At 42.0% G+C, this 16439-nt stretch overlaps 1 protein-coding gene across 8 annotated transcripts in view; it reads right to left on the bottom strand.

Moving 5' to 3' along the window:
- Nucleotides 1-6165: 6165 nt before the first annotated feature.
- The window catches only part of RAPH1 (Ras association (RalGDS/AF-6) and pleckstrin homology domains 1), a 91298-nt gene continuing 81024 nt past the window's right edge, over nucleotides 6166-16439 (bottom strand). For 5 of the 8 annotated variants that reach the window (XM_072121101.1, XM_072121105.1, XM_072121099.1 and 2 more), the window contains 4 exons: nucleotides 16212-16310; nucleotides 15601-15721; nucleotides 14660-14832; nucleotides 6166-11521 (listed from right to left, as the gene is read on the bottom strand). In XM_072121101.1, coding sequence (XP_071977202.1) covers nucleotides 9545-11521; nucleotides 14660-14832; nucleotides 15601-15721; nucleotides 16212-16310 — 2370 coding nt within the window. In that variant the 3' untranslated portion in view covers nucleotides 6166-9544. Of the gene's footprint in view, nucleotides 11522-14192; nucleotides 14263-14659; nucleotides 14833-15600; nucleotides 15722-16211; nucleotides 16311-16439 lie in introns of all 8 variants that reach the window. The other 3 variants (XM_072121100.1, XM_072121104.1, XM_072121106.1) reach the window with 2 other exon arrangements.

The following is a 16439-nucleotide window of genomic DNA, read 5'->3' as shown; positions in this document are numbered from 1 at the left end:
TTTTTTTTTTTTTTTTTTAGAGGGACTACTGCTTGTAGGATTTTTCTACCAAACGATCAGTCTCTAGCAGAGTGTAAGTCCAATCGGTAGTGTTTGGCAAAAGTTCCAGTGCTGGACCAGGTCGCAACTTTACAGATTTGATCAAGCGGAAGCGGCTACTGCCCTGGTAGAGTGAGCTTTAAGGTTCATAGATGCTTCTTTGGCGGGTATAACAATTCTGAATAGCTTGCTTAATCCAGCGATTTCTTCCTCTATTCTTGCCCTGGAACTGAAGAAGCAAGTTTGAATCTTTTCGCCAAGCATTTGTCATTTCTAGATAGTGTAGTACTACCCTCCTCAAAATCTAGAGTATGCCAGTTGGCTTCTCCTGGAGATTTCGGATTTTGACAAAAGGAGGGGAGGATAATTTCCTGACTACAATGAAAGTCAGTTGCTACCTTGGGAAGAAAACTGGGATCTCTTAGAGAGCTCCTATCGTCAGAAATTTTGAGATGAGGCTTGTTTATAGAAAGTGCCTGGATCTCACCTAATCTTCTGGCTGTTGTTTTAACAACAAGGAAGGTAGTTTCTAGTGTAATGTTTACACTTGTATTCTGTAGGGGTTCCTGCATGAGCCCATTAAAGTCTATTGAAAGTCCCCGAGTGGGTTTTTTTAAGGGTAATGTTAGGTCTAGCGGAAGCTTTTATAAACCTTGTTACCCATCTATGCTCAGCCAGAGAGGGCTTAGATCTGGACTTTTAATGTGCCGGTCTTTAGGCCTTTGGATAGACCAGCTTGTAGAATTTCCAGGAACTGTTGCATATTTGGAGAAGATTAGATATTTCGGGATGGCAAAAAAAAATAAAAAATCTTTTCCAGATTTTTAAGTAGATAGCCGAGGTGACTGGATTCCTACTTGCCTGTAATGTTGCAATGACTTTTTCCAAGCTGAGAGCTAAAATGTTTCTGGGCTGGGATGATATACCACGCCTTGATACAGGAGATTCTTCCTCCGGGGAAGAAAAAAATGGTTCTTCCAATGCCAGGTTCTTCAATGCTGGGAACCAGCTCTTCTTTGACCATAGAGGCACAATCAGAATGATCTTAAAATGTTCTGGTCTGCTCTTCTGTACTGTTCTTGCGATCAACGGAAATGGAGGGAAGGCATAAGCTAGTTTTACCTGCTATCTGTGACTGAAGGCACCTAGAAGATATTCCGGGCTGTTCTTTTGTAACGAAAAGTAATGGTCCACTTTTCCGTTTTCTCTAGTGGCAAATAGATCTATTAGAGGGGTTCCCCATCTTTGGGTTAATTGAAAGAACACCTCTTTGTTCAAGCACCACTCGTGAGGGTGCAGCTTGTGTCTGCTTAGGAAGTCTGCTTCCCTGTTTTCTGACCTCTTGAGGTGTATTGCTGTCAGGGAGAGGACATTTTCTTCTGTCCATAAGATGATCTTATTGGAGAGATTGAGAAGAGTTGGAGAGTGTGTGCCCCCTTGGCGTCTGAGATAGGCCACTGTGGTTGTGTTGTCTGACTGAATTTTGAGGTTTTTGCCCTGAAGTTGAGGGGAGCACATCTTTAGGGTTTCCCGGACTCTTTGAAGTTTGACGTGTCCTTTTCTGCTTGGGACCATAGGCCCTTGACTAGTATTCCTGGAAGTTTTGCTCTCCAGCCTGTCTTGCTTGCGTCTGTCAAGATATGTTATGGGCCAATTGATCCATTTTAACCCTTTGGTCAGATTTTCTGTCGTGTTCCACCAGTTTAGTGAATTTTTCACGTAGAGGGGGATTTTTATTTTCTTCTCCAGTTGGTTGAGATCTCTGTTGCAAGACATAAGGATCCAGTTTTGTAGTGGTTGTGTGGTTTTGGGATCACGGAACACATGTTATACAAGCTGTGAGAAGTCCAAGCAATTTCATGGCCACTTTGAATGAACAATATTGCCTGTTTTGGAACCACGTTACCTGGGACACAAGGCTTAGGGCTTTCTCTTCTGGGAGAAGTGAGTCAAGAAGAATACCCAGGAATTTTATTCTGGTGCTGGGTTGAAGGTTCGAATTCACTATCCAACCCAGATGCACTAGGAATTTTAAAGTTGTGTCCCTCTGAGATATTAGATTTTCTTCTGAGCTGGATATTATAAGTAGATCGTCCATGTAAAAAATTAGTAGAATATCCTTCAGTTCAGTAGCTACCACTTCTGCCATTACCTTGGTGAATAGCCTGGGCGCTGAGGAAATCCTGAATGGTAGAGCTCTGAACTGAAAATACTGTATTTGGTTTTCTGGAGACAGGATTGCGAACCTCAGGTATTTTTGAGAGATGGGGTGGATTGGGACGTGGTAGTACACGTCTTTCAGATCTATGGTGCAAAGTGCTGCATTTTCCGGAATTAAAGGTGTTGTAGATGTTAGGGACTCAATCTTGAATTTCTTGTATTTGATGTGTCTGTTCAGGTTTTGTAGGTTTATAATCATCCTGTAGGATCCGTTTGGCTTTTGTATTAGGAAGCTGGGAGAATAGAACCCTCTTCTCACCTGATGAGATGGTACAGGGGATATTACATTCTTGTTTACCAGGGATTGCACTTCTTCCCACATGAGAATGTGGAGTTGCGGAGAAGAGACTTTGGTTGTCACAAATGTTTGCCGAGGTAGAGTTCAGTTCGATTTTGTAACCTCCCTGCACTACTCCTAGGATTCATGTATTATTTATATTTTGGTTCCATTGGGAGGGAAAAAGAGCAAGTCTCCCCCCCCCCCCCCCCGGCATCATTGTTTTCTGGCAGGAATGGGTTGGCTACTTTGGGAGTTGCTGTATCCCCTACCTCTACCCCCCTTTGGGGTAGCTCCACCTGCCTTGCTTGCCTTTACCCCAGCAAGATGGAAATTTTTCTCAGGAATCACGAAAGGAAGGTTTCTTCTGGGTTCTCAGTTCTGGGAATCCCTTATTTATGTCTGCTGCTTTTTCTAAGATAGCGTCCAGTTCTGGCCAAATAAGAATTAGCCCGTGAAAGGAATGCCACATAGATTTGACTTTGATCTGAAATCTCCCAACCATTGTTTCAGCCAAAGGGCTCTAGGGGCTACATTGGAAAGGGTTCCTTCCTTAGCCGAGAACCTAACACATTCCCCTGAAACATCAGAGATGAAAGTGATGTTCGACTTTAGAAGAGGAAGACTCTCCAGCAGTTTTCATTTTGGGGCTCCACTGATCATTTGGTTTTCCAACCCATTGAGCCAGCAGGTCATGGTTCTGGTGACTGAAGTGCTTGCAAGGGAGGTCGCTCTTTTTGACAACCTTGTGACTTGAACGTCAACTTTTGGAATCGAATTCCACAGTTTAGATTTTTCTTCATTAAAGACCAGTCTGTTTCTGAATTCTTTAGCCACTGAGAGAAGTTTTTCTGGTTCTTCCTTGCTCTTAGACATCTGAAGAGTTCATCCTGCATCGACTTTGCTTCCACAGGATCTTCGATATCCAGAGTCTCCCTGACTGCTTTTAGTAAGGAATCTAAGTTATCCAGAGAGAAAAGACAGATTTCGCTTTTCTGCTCTTGAATTTCCAGGATGTGCTCCTCTTCGCCCTCCTGGACAGAACAGGAAGCAACCTCATGATCCGAATCTATATCTAGAATGGGCCCAGGGGCTTTGAATTTTTTAGGAGGGGGAGGACCTTCTGAAAAGATGTATGCTACTGTGTTTTTTACTTCTGACTGAAACATGTATCTCAGCTCATCAACGAGAGATGTCTTTTCCACACAGTCCCTGCATACAGAATTATTATATGAGTCAGGAAGTTTGTTAAAACACATATTGCATCTACGGGATTGAGGAGTCTTAGACTTATCCTCCTATTCTATAGTTCTTCTCGCTCCTAGGAAAGAGAAGAAGGGGATGTATAGAATACAGGGTCCCCCCCCCACACACCTCCCCCAGACTTACAGAAGGGGAATCAGATCCATTTCCATATCTGCAATTTACCTGCAGAAAATGGAGGAGGGCAAGGTGAAAGCGGTAACTGTACAGGATTGGACGTGACAGAGTGGGTACTGAGCCGTGCGACACAAATATAACAAATATCCTGCAACAGTCTAGGTAGAAGAATACAGACCTCTAGAAAACACTACCCAGCTTTTTAAACTGACCGCTCCTCGTTCCTGACTCCCGAATGCCTAATGGCTGAAGGCCGACATAGCTTCCGGTGTGACGTGCCAAACCGGAAGTCGTCATTGCGGACTGTGGAACGCACGGTGCGTTCCACCTTCGGGAGGCGGAACTCATGGTGCCGCCGTAGATCGACAAGGGGCCACGGGATTAGCACCATGCACCTCTTAGTACCAGGTACCGTGCCTCTAAGAGTCTCCCTCCACTCCCACCCCCTGAAGTAGATTAGAAGGACAGAGACCCTATCTTCACCCTGACCTGTGTAGGAAGAACACTAGAGATGCAGTGGGAGGGACATTTAACTTCTCTTATTTCTGTCCCTGCAGGGGTGAAGGGGTAATTCTCCAGATGGGCCGTCATGGGGGATGAAAAGAAAGTACTCCTTCTCTGAGAAGGATACAATATGTTGGGATATGCTTCAGCATTCTTCGCGAATACATCAGTAGATGACCTCAGTTTGTCAGCAAGATCATGGGCATTTTCAAAGTCGGCTTGTAGGGCCATATGTCTGAAAAATTGAGACTACCTCAAAAAAAACACAATTCCCTGTGATGGAGTTTTTCTGTACAGATCTTCTTTAGATAAGATCTTGGAGAAGGCAGTTGATAAATAGAAAGCCTTCCCTAACACAGAGTAAGAATTTTCGCCCTTCTAGAATATTTGATTCAACACAGCGTCCAAGAAGGAAGGATGGAAAAATCTGAAGTAAAAATCCTCCTGCAGAAAATTCTATGCAACTCTTTTTTTGGTAGAGAAACCGGTCTACGGACCATTATAAATCTGAAACCGCTAAACTAATTCTTAATAATAGACAAGTTCAAGATGGCATCACTGAAATCCATCATAAATCTACTCTATCAGGACTGTTACATGGCATCCACAGATCTATCAGATGTCTGTTATCATGTGCCAATACATCAGGATTCCCAGAAATACCTGAGGGTGACAGTGTTTCTGGAGGGCATTCTGACATATCTACAATTCCAGGTTTTACACTCCGGGGTGGCTGTAGCACCAAGAGTATTCACAAAGCTAATTGAAGAAATGGTCTTATGTAAGAAGGCAGCAGGGAATTTTTGTACCATATCTGGATGACTTTTTACTAGTGGGAAGGTTAGTGGGAGCTGTAAGACACCAACTAGGTCAGGTGCGGGACACCTTAGGTGGACTGGGTTGGTTGATAAACCTAAAGAAATCCTCTCCTGATCCTTCCACAGAGAAGGTAATCTTAGGGATTCAACTAGACTCAAGATGTCAAATATCTTTTCTTCCAGCCGAGAAAGTATCAAAGATAAATAAGAAGTCTACAGATAGAAGAATCACCAACAATAAGAAGTATAATGTCAACTCTGGGATTAATGATGGCTTCTATCCTGGCAGTCCCTTGGGCGATGCTCCATGCCAGACCTCTACAACTTCATATGCTCCATGAACAATCCAGTCTGGATCAGAGAATTATTCTTCCTCGGGGCTCCCTTGTTTGGTGGAGAACCTTCAAAAGGGACTGTCTTGGAGACAGGAGCAAAGTCTGTCTAGTAATGGATGCAAGCTCCTGGGGCTGGGAAGTCCGGTTGCAGGAACATCTATTTCAGGAACCCTGGTACAAGGTCATGCATTTAAGGTTATCATCTACATTGAACAACAGCAGAAAGCTAGTGACATCTCAGATTCTCTTTTTGTACAATAACGGTGGTTGATGTGCATAGGATATTAAAACACTGAAGTAGAGCAGGGGCAGCATGTAATACTTCTTACTTTCTGAGTTGAGGTGAAATTTTATGCAACCCCAAATAATTTAGATTTCCAAAGTAACACTAGAAGAGAAGAGCACTCTTCTCACATTTTATGCCGCAGGGGCCTGTATCAATTCTATAAAACATGGTGGCCAGAAAAGCTTGTGATCTGTGCACATGTCGCTGTAAACTATTGTTAGTACATACCTTACTTTCCAGCAAAACTGCATATACGATATATGACAAAACACAATTCTACAGCTGAAACACCACAAAAGATACAGATTCCATTTCGGCATTTTGTATATTTATTGTCTTGCAGATACTTTCAGCAAAATTAAATGAAGATGCAGGCGAATAGAGAGCGGATTACACTGTGTTGCAACAGTGAACAGTTACCATTTCCCACAACATTACTAGAGTCAATGTTTTACTTAGATTTATACACAATAAAAAGGGCTTAACAAAGAGTTGTAGCTGCAGCTCACTTTAAATTCAGTATAACGAAAAGCATGCCGCACCTTATAGGATTAAGGGTCCGGTCACATGGACACTTCCAACGCCTACAGACATTCACAGAACAGAAATGACATATAATGTGGAGGTGTACCCAGCACATAAGCAACGTGATCCCAGGAGGATTCAACATCCACCTGAACTGCCCCCAAAGCACCACTGAGAATTACAGATACTACCCTGTACCCAAATGCTACAATATTCATCTATCATTTCTAGTGAGATAGACATCTTCTCTTACCTGCTAAGAAAGTCTTGTGAATGGATGACAGGATATCTCTTCGCCTCAAATGTGAAAAAATTACCATTTATAACTCCCTAATTATTGTGTGAACCAGGATCTTTACTTTGTAGTTATGTGGTCTTTGTAGTTATGTGTCCAGCATTCACAAAGTTTACTGTAAATTTAAACTACATTTTATTAAGATACATGAAAGGTAAATGATTATTTTCTTTATTTGGAGGGTTTACCCAAGACTGCACTGCTTTATGTGTGGATGAAAAAGTATCCCATCATGGAGATATTCATTCTTTATTTTGATGGTAGATTTCCTTAAGAACAGACCTAGAGAACCTATAATGTATGTAACCCGCCTTTACTGAAGGAAATGGGAAAAACTTCTAGTTCTCTTTCTGAAGGTTTGGAATATTTTACACACTTAAACATTCCATGATAAATTCAGGTTTGTCGGCAAGAAAAGGCAATGTGTAGTGATACCTTTATATGGGTTCAGTCATTCAGAAGTCATGATGTGATTATTAAAGGTACCAAGAAATGATCTCGTATGTTTTATGTATAAATACCTTCAGACGCTCAATCCACTGGCATCTCTCAAATCATTCATATGATTTCTTAAGTATACTCTACATAAAAAACAACTTCAGCATTCCCCTTTTTCAGAGGCTCATTGTAATAACCAGAAGTAAAGGAATGGATGGAGATCTAAAGACATTTATAGCAAGGGTATTAATTGAGATATTGCCAACATTTTGGGATTTCACTGTAATTTTTTGCTACTAGTGGTTAAAATTTGTTAAAATCTAATTGACTTAGTGGCTACTATAATATGCAACAGTTTCAACATGCAAGTGTAGGAAGATAAACGGCAGCATATAACTGCCTGGCAAACAATAAAGATGCAGCGTTTTCACCCGGGTAATGAAGGAAGCAGAGCGCCACAAGACTGAACATCTGTGCCCACTTTTACACAAAGACAGCAGGAGGCAACATTCTAACATTATTGGAATATATGAGGATACAATTGCTTAAGAATCCTTGAAAAATGCTTTACAGATGTTTATCCTTAAATTTAGCCCATGTTTGTAAACAGCATTCTTTCTGGGACAACTCCTTTAAGGGTAGGGCTTATGCATGATTTCTAACAGCAATATAATGGTTGCAAAATCTTACAATATTTTGCCCATGGAATCCTTGGCCCTTGTCAGTAATATTATGGATGGATATGGTGAAATTGACAAAAATTCCCCCACTGAACTGACATTCAATGACTCTCCTGAAGCAGCATAGTCTTCAAATCATCAGCATTTCCCACATCAAGGCATCTAGTTCTCAAACACTGACTCAATGTTACCCATATTCTACTCCATACGGCCTATGTGTCCATATTATCTAAAGATGGACAATGCTTTACAGATGTAACAGTTACACAGCCAGCAAAAGGACACAATGTAAAGATGTACAGGCCTCTATTAGTCTAAGGCTACATTCACATTAACGTGTGCCCTCCGTACCGTAGCACAGCGGGCACACTTCAGCTTTGGGGAGACGAGGGAGGGTGAGCGCTGCTCACTCCCGTCCCTCCCCATAGTAATCTATGGCGCACGGCGCCTATTCTGGGGAAAGATAGGACATGTCCTATTTTTCCCCCAGCTACGGAACGGTGCTGCACACCGCCGTGTATGGGGGACGTATATTCACCATAAGTACATCGGCCATATATACATCCCCCATACATTTGTGTGAATGTAGCCTAACAAAGACAGGCCATCTTCAGAAATAGATGTGATAACATGCAGATTACTTTCTTCTTCAGTCCATCTACTCCCCGTTACTTTATTCAGAATCTATACAGCCATATTACAGCCTGTATGGAGTAGATGCTTCATTACAATGACACAGATTTGTGCTCTACAAGTAGATTATTCCATTAGGCGGGTCATGTTATTACAGCAACATGGACTCTTAATACACTTAAAAATGGAAAAATCTGTTTTTTTATATGAACTAACATGATCTCCAAGTCTATCAAAGCAGTGAGAAGGAAAATATGCTATGAGTTTGGGGTACTGAGAAAATTGTGACATTGTTTGATTTTTTTTTTTTAATGCCGTACACACGGAAGATCACTGTGGAAGTAACTGGATTAGAACAAAGAAGAAGAAAACAGATTAAAAGCAGAAAAATGGAAAATACCGTTCGATTCTTTCTGCATAGGCCCATACATATAATAAATATAAATCAGCTACAAACGATAATGTGTGCCGCTTCCAAGTGTGCACTGACCAGTCGGGTTAGGAGACAAGTAGAGACGTCTTTTCAATGCTTTGTAGGCATAAATGAATTTACATTTTTTTATCTGACTATAGGAGCTACTGTAACCCAGGAAATGAGAGGAAACAATTGTGATAAAATCCTAATACACATAAGACAATAGCACCTGTTCACAGTTAAGGCAGACCTCAGCTCGGGACTTCCACTACTCACTGGCCACTTCGGATAAACCAGATTACAACCTCATCTAAATGATTGTTTTATATCTTCAAGTTCGATGATCATACACTATTCTTTGTATTTCACTGGAAACAGACATATTGAAATAAAACATTCTTGTTATCTTTTATTTTACAGCTGCTATATTATTACTTACAGAAGTATATGCCTATTGTAGGAATACATGCAGAGACACACTGCACACCAACATACACTACAAAAAGATCCCATTATATGTAGAATTTGAGTTTTGGTCCTGTCCATACTGGAGATAATTATTCATCACCAGATTCTGTTCAGCAAAGTGCACAATGACCCTTATCCTGAAGCGGCATTGCTTGGTTGAATATTATGATACAAGAAGTCTAAATTAATAGTACATTTGTTAGCCAGGGCCAAAAAAGTTTATAACATGGGTTACCAGTCTCTAGAAAGTTTGGTATTCTGGTCTCTTTTAGGTGGGGCTGGAGGTGGTCCCCTTCGTAATGTTGCATAGCCTGATAAATGGCTGCCTCCATAGCAATTTGCTTTTTGATGTTCACCTAAAAGTTCTGGTGGTGGAGGAGGCAGTACCATATCATCCATAGTAGCAGTTGGTTCAGGCCTTGATAAACGGGCTGAAGACAGGGAACTATGTCGAGTAATAGATTTTCTCTGCAGAGTCTTGTTTAGGTCAGCAAGGAATCCAGGCTGCACACTAAGGCCAGGCTTGGGCGAGGTTGGGACTTGAGGACTTGTGGGGGCAGGTTCTGTCATTTCGGCTTGCATTAACCTCATGCTATCATTCCGTTTTGGCCTAGTAGGAGGTGGAGCTTTCTTCACAGATGATTTAGACCATGTCTGGGGCTGTGGATTTACTACTGCTACTTTTGGAGAGGTATTGCCAGAAAACAACATTGGTGGGGCATCTACAGGTGGCGGAGGAGGGGGAAGAAGCTCAAGATCAGCTGGTGGAGGTGGAAATTCAGACTCTGAATCAGAAGGAGGAGATGGAAATTCTGTTGTATGTTCTTTTCCTGTAGGCATCATTTGGGCAGAAAGATTTCCTTGTTGAAAAACCATTGGCAAGTTAACCCCTGAAAGGTTAAGTTTAACTGGTTTTGGTGGAGCTGCTGGAGGGGGTAAAGATTCTTTAGATGGAGATCCAGGAGGCTCTGAAAATTTACTCACAAGGCTGTCCACAGATGTCTTCTTAGATTCATGATATTCAGCAGAACTATTGGACTTAATACTAGAATTTCTTTGTGGTGTGGGTGGAGGTTTTTTCCCTCCAGGACTTGACGTCTTGTTTGATTTCTTAGCAGGTGAACCAGTTTTGTCTGGAGTTGGGGAAGGTGGTGGAACAGGGGATGTTGAGGGAGGAGGTGGAGGTGGTGGGGGCGGCGGCGGAAGTAATGCTAAGCTACTTTCAGGGGGAGGTGGTGGAAAATCTGGTGATGGAACAGAAAATGGCTGCCATTTTGGTTTTGCTTTTACAGCTGGTGGAGACTGAGGCACGGTACTTGGCGTTGCTGGCTTATTAGTATCTGTAGGAGGAGGTGCTGGAAACTGACTTACAATTTGCTTCACCGAGGGCATGGTGGACTGTGGAGAAGTAGCAGGCTTGGCTGAAAAGCTTTGCTGCTTTGGTAATGTTGGAGGTGGTGTAGGACCCATTGGGGCAGCTGTAGATACTACTGGTTGTTGAGTTTGAGACAGAGTGAAATGTAACTGCTTTTTGGGTGCTGTAGGTGGTCCCATGGGTACAATTGTTGGTGAATTAACAGGGACTGTACTTTTAGTTACAGGCAAAAACTGTTTAACAGGAGCTTGAAATGGAGGTGGTGGAGGAGGAGGAGGTGGAGGAGGGGGTGGAGGTGGTGGTAGTACGGGAGATGGAGGAGGCTGAGGTTGTGTAGTGTTGTTCTGTGGGAGATGATTAATTTTAATAGGTGGAGGTGGTGGAGTGAACTGCGGTGTGGATGGTGCACAAGGGTTAGGTTTCAGCATTGCCATAGCAGAACCAGGAGGAGGTGGCGGTGGAGGAGGTGGTGGAGGAGGGGGTGGAGGAATAGCTCCATTAGGGGTGACCACCATTTGAGGTTTTGTACTTATTGTAGTATGTTGAATGGTTTGAGTAGCTGATGGTGCCTTGAAATGTGGTCCTGGATACTGAGCAGCATTTTGTAACCTTGTGATAGTACTGTACTTTGCAAACAATATTGGCGTGGATTTGGATTGTGTGGGAAGTGGCGGAGGAGGTGGAGGGGGAGGTGGGGGAGGTGGCGGTGGAGGTGGTGGGGGAGGTGCAAGCGGTGAGGGCTGAGATAACGCATGTGGAGACACAGCTCTTATATGTATCTGTGGCTGAGGAGTCAGCGAAGTTAAAGGACGCGTTAGAGTTTCAATGCGAGCCTAGAGTGACCAAGAAAAAAAAAAAAAACACACATAAACATATAAGGCAATTAAATTTACATGCAACAACTAACCAAAAGAGGTCAATGTTTAAGCTGGCTTCTTTAGAGGAAATATACCAGCAAAATCAAGCATGATAAACCAAGGACCCTTACTCATAGATCCAGGAACAGTGACTGTGGTAACCTTCTTATATTTCACATCATCCATGGCCTCCTTCCTTTTAAATTCAAAATGTAAAATTATGCTAATGAGTCAGAAGGGCTAGGTGGGTGGGACTTTATCAGAGCCCCCGTGCTGCAGCTTTAGTGGCTGTTACACTGTGCAGGAGGGAGAGAGAAGTACTGAGGGAGCAGAGGGGGAGACAGCGTAACTGCATGTGAAGCTACCACATGGAGGGGTTCTGGTAACACCACCAGAGCCCTTTTGGCTTATTAGCACAATTTTAAAAAGGTAGGAGGCCATGCATAACAAATATAAGAAGAATACCCCAGCCACAGTGCCTGGATCTACAATTAAGTGTCCCTGGTTTATCAATTTTGTTTCTGATGGTAGATTTCCTTTAACACTGTGCAAATTTAAAACAAACATTATTCACAGTACTTGAAAATATAAACGCCAGTGAACAATAGACTATAATGGTATAGGTACACAATAAGAATAAAAAGTACAAGTAAGAGAGCAAAGGAAGCAATAAGGCTATGTTCACATAAGAAATCAGAATTATTTGCAGCTTTTTATTTTCCTTTTAAGAAAATAAAGTTATAAAAATTCTAGCCAATTATGGATTTCCACACTATTATATACAGAATGTGAAAACAACAGACTTTGCACTTTTCAATCTACATAGAAAGACATTGTTAATGTGATATCACCAATAACATAAGTATGTATCCAACACCACAATAAAATGCCAACCAAAGCAGTTTATGAATGTAGTTTGGTGACAAAGACGGATGAAAACTATGAATATAAAAAACGATGAGTGTGAACACAGCCTAAAAGAGCAAAGGGAAATAGGAGGATGGTAAAAGGAGGCAAGTTAAGCAGATCATAACTGGCTTTTCTACACTGCAAAAGAGGGTCCTAAAAAGATGCAGCAGTCCCTCTGCAGCAAGTTGGAAAGAGAAGAGAAGTCCCCTGTGTCCCAGTATGAACTCTCTCTCTTGTATATGGATGTTCAGTTATTATACTTGATAATATGCCTGGATGCTGAAACACTGAAGTTTGTGTGTCATTCTGCAGATCTTGTACGTAACTTTTACAACAATTATAGGTCTAATGAAAAAAGCATTGTAACAGGGAAGGGGCCCTAGTATAAACTGACACTGCAGGCTAGGTCATGAGCAAGGCTTGTGGGACAATGTTAAATGAAGACGCTCATGTCAATAAGTGTGCTGCATAATAAACATCCCCGACATCCAATCAAACACCTGAAAACTGCTGGTATCTATTTAATGCACCTCTAAGGCTAAGTTCACAATGCCTCTCAAACCTCTGCTAAAAGAATAGAGGTTTAATGTATTAATAAAAAATGTCTTTGACATCAAAATTTTATGTCATTCGTTATGTTCCATTTAGGCAGGTATCGGTTATCCATGTTTTTTTGGACAGAAAAAAAGTCAATGGCTGAGTTACTTTTCCTCTGTTTGAAAAAACGCAGGGATAACAGATACCAACCTAATTGAACATAATGGGGCACATTTACTTACCCGGCCCATTCGCGATCCAGCGGCGCGTTCTCTGCACAGGATTCGGGTCCGGCTGGGATTTAAGATGGTAGTTCCTCCGCCGTCCACCAGGTGGCGCTGCAGCGCCGAAAATAATCTTAACGCCCCGGAATGCACCATCCCATAGAAGGTGAAGGTGAGCGCTCCCCAAGCGACACATTTTCGGTTTTTAAATGCGGCGGTTTTTCCGAATACGTCGGGTTTTCGTTCGGCCACGCCCCCCCGATTTCTGTCGCGCGCATGCCGGCCCCGATGCGCCACAATCCGATCGCGTGCGCCAAAAACCCGGGGCAATTCATGTACAAGCGGCGCAAATCGGAAATATTCGGGTAACACGTCGGGAAAACGCGAATCGGGCCCTTAGTAAATGACCCCCAATGTGTGACAAAAACTTTCATTGACGTCAATGGGATTTTTAACTGATAAGTTAAACCTCTGTTACTTACCTCCATTAAAAAAGGTGAAGAACGGAGGTTTGAACGGTGCTGTGAACAAAGCAATAGTTGTTGCTGGTAGCACACCTCCCTATATAGACTGGGGATGTGCTGCTATCAATATACAAACTGAGGTGAGGTTGGGAGCGAGGGTCTTGCAGTGGGCAGAGCCGATTGGCACCATTATAGCCAGAAAATTATCTGTAAGCAGAGCCATAAACGTGTTTGGGAAACTTGTGCTCAGTCTAAGGCCTTTTTAGGATTCCCCAGAAGTACAACAGCCCTGGCATAACTTTACAGTGAGGTAAAATGGTATTGGAGAATTAAAATACTAATAACAATTAAAAAAAAACTTGTTAACCAGAAGCCAGGGGGTGCGTTTGTTAAGGTTCACTTTTTCAAGAAAGGATTAAGTATTTTGGTTTTTGGTTTTTTTAGAACGTTAGTCTGGGAGATTCCAGTTAACAACATCCAGGTTAAATGTGCTTTTGTCATATGACCCCTGACCTTAATACTGCCCCGTACAAATCGCAGTGGGCTTGATGGCCTTAGCTGTGGTGGGCTTCACAATTGGAACCTGGGACAATGAGGCAACAGGAGAAACACGAGCAGTGAAACAAAATGCGTGGCGACAGAACAGCAACATGATGCAAATGTGTACACACTGACCCCATCCCAAAGGATTTCCCATATAACAATGAGATTTACAAATACTGTATATTGCATTCGCCAGATTAAGAAAATAATCTATTTACAGTAAAAATGGTTTCAGTAATGGTCTACAAACTTGCCCAGTGGAATGACCACATGACAACAGATGGCAATGATTTGATATAGACTATGTGGAAATGAGTGACCATGGAGTAGTAATCTACATTATGGAATGGGAAACCAGGTGAGGGGCGTAGGAATTATAGCTGAAGAAAACCAGCAGCCTGCTCGTCATGCAGCCCAGCCGCTCATGCTTCATTCACCATGTGGCCGCTATGTGCAGGCACTGCTACCTTGCTGGATTCCTCCAGCTGGGTTCCTCTCTTCCAGGCTTCAGAGAAGATCGAGCTCACAATACTCTGGGACCGAACATGGCTGCCGGCCAGGGAATCGGAGAGGCCGCTATCTGATTGATTTGAATGGTTAGACTGGGATTCTGTATAAGGGAAATGGACAACAGTGTAAACAACAATATTTTAGGATACAAAATACATGCATATATATTGATAAATAAATGAAAATCTGGCAAGGTGATAGCTTTGTAGGACTGCTCTACCGCCAACCAATATACATACTACTTTAACCACAGCAGATATAAGTCACGTATAAGGTAAGCCATATGGTCTATTGGTTACTTTGTTCTTAGGTTAAGTGCACTCCACAAAATATATGTTTACAGCTTAATATAAAGACATTATACAATTATATAATTGGTTATTGTGCTCATTTCTATGTGTTATTTTACATAAATGTGACAATGTGAATTGTATCAGACTTTGGGATAATGTATGTCCAGGCAGCTGCCATAGGACAACCAGGAGGGGCCACATCGCACTGTACATATCACTTCTATTTCCAGTTCCTGGATACAAAAGACGAGCAGCGTTTCAAGACAGGGCTTGTTCGTCATCTGTACTTATGAAAAAGTATAAAAAAAAAAAAAAAAGAACAATCCTGAGAGCATCTCTTATTAAAATAAGAGACAATCCTGAACTAGCATGTGACAAGCGGCTACTCCGATATTTGACGGTCACACATCTTAGGTGCATGGAGAAGGATTATGGTAGCAGATAACTTGTTACAAGTTATCAATTGCCCATTCATGTTCGTGTAACTAAAGTTAATAGTTCCTCATAGTGTAACAATTTCCCATAAGACATTATCAGATTTTCCTTTGATTCATCTTAAAACTTACTAATAATACCTGGTAAACTAGAAGAACTGGAGCCAGATTTCATGCTGGAGCTGGACAAAGATGTCCAGTCATAAGCAGCTTCTGTCCTCTTCAAGGCTTCCTGGTAATTGGTGTAAAGCTGCTTCCCATACTATAATGGTGAGAGGAATGGCAGTGTATTACATAGCAATACTCCACAATACAATACTATGTACTATAACTACAACAGTACACAATGCACACACTGTACACTCCAACATTACAACCAAAAACACACTTTGCCCAAGTAAAGTAGCAAAAACATTGGAAGGAAATGCATAAAGTTGCTGCCACACATTTGATAACGTTTGTCAGGCACCAATCTCCATGACATAACAGAACTGTCATGTCCTTTAGCTAGAGCCTTATGCCCTGGGCAGATCCATACCATGACCTCTGCCCCTTCTTTTCATGTAGGTTGTCTGGTGTTTCCACAGATCAGGTAGGTGATATGATACAGAAGGAGTAAGAAATCTGTAAACTGATCACAGCTTCTTTGATGGATAAAGCCATAGAATTCAGAAGACGACAATAGCAGCAAACAATTCTGCCCAAGGGCTCATGTAAGGGGATAGACAAATGGAAGGATTGACATTAATTACCTTGGCTATTCTGATTCCATTAACCCACTGGTGTAGTGTTCGGACGTCATCACAGCACAGATACTTGATATACTGAGACTTTTTCTGGATTTGTGGATGCTGTGAGACAAATATACACAAACATCACAGAGAGGTGTAGTAACTACTTGCTAAAACTATGAAACTTACTTGTCTGCTATAATTTACCATTTATTAACAGATGTATAACGTATGACTTTGTGAGAAATC

This window comes from Engystomops pustulosus, chromosome 8 (assembly GCF_040894005.1).
Source record: "Engystomops pustulosus chromosome 8, aEngPut4.maternal, whole genome shotgun sequence".
NCBI lineage: Eukaryota > Metazoa > Chordata > Amphibia > Anura > Leptodactylidae > Engystomops > Engystomops pustulosus.
The sequence above is the reverse complement of the archived record's forward strand: the minus strand, read 5'-3'. Positions and strand labels throughout refer to the sequence as shown.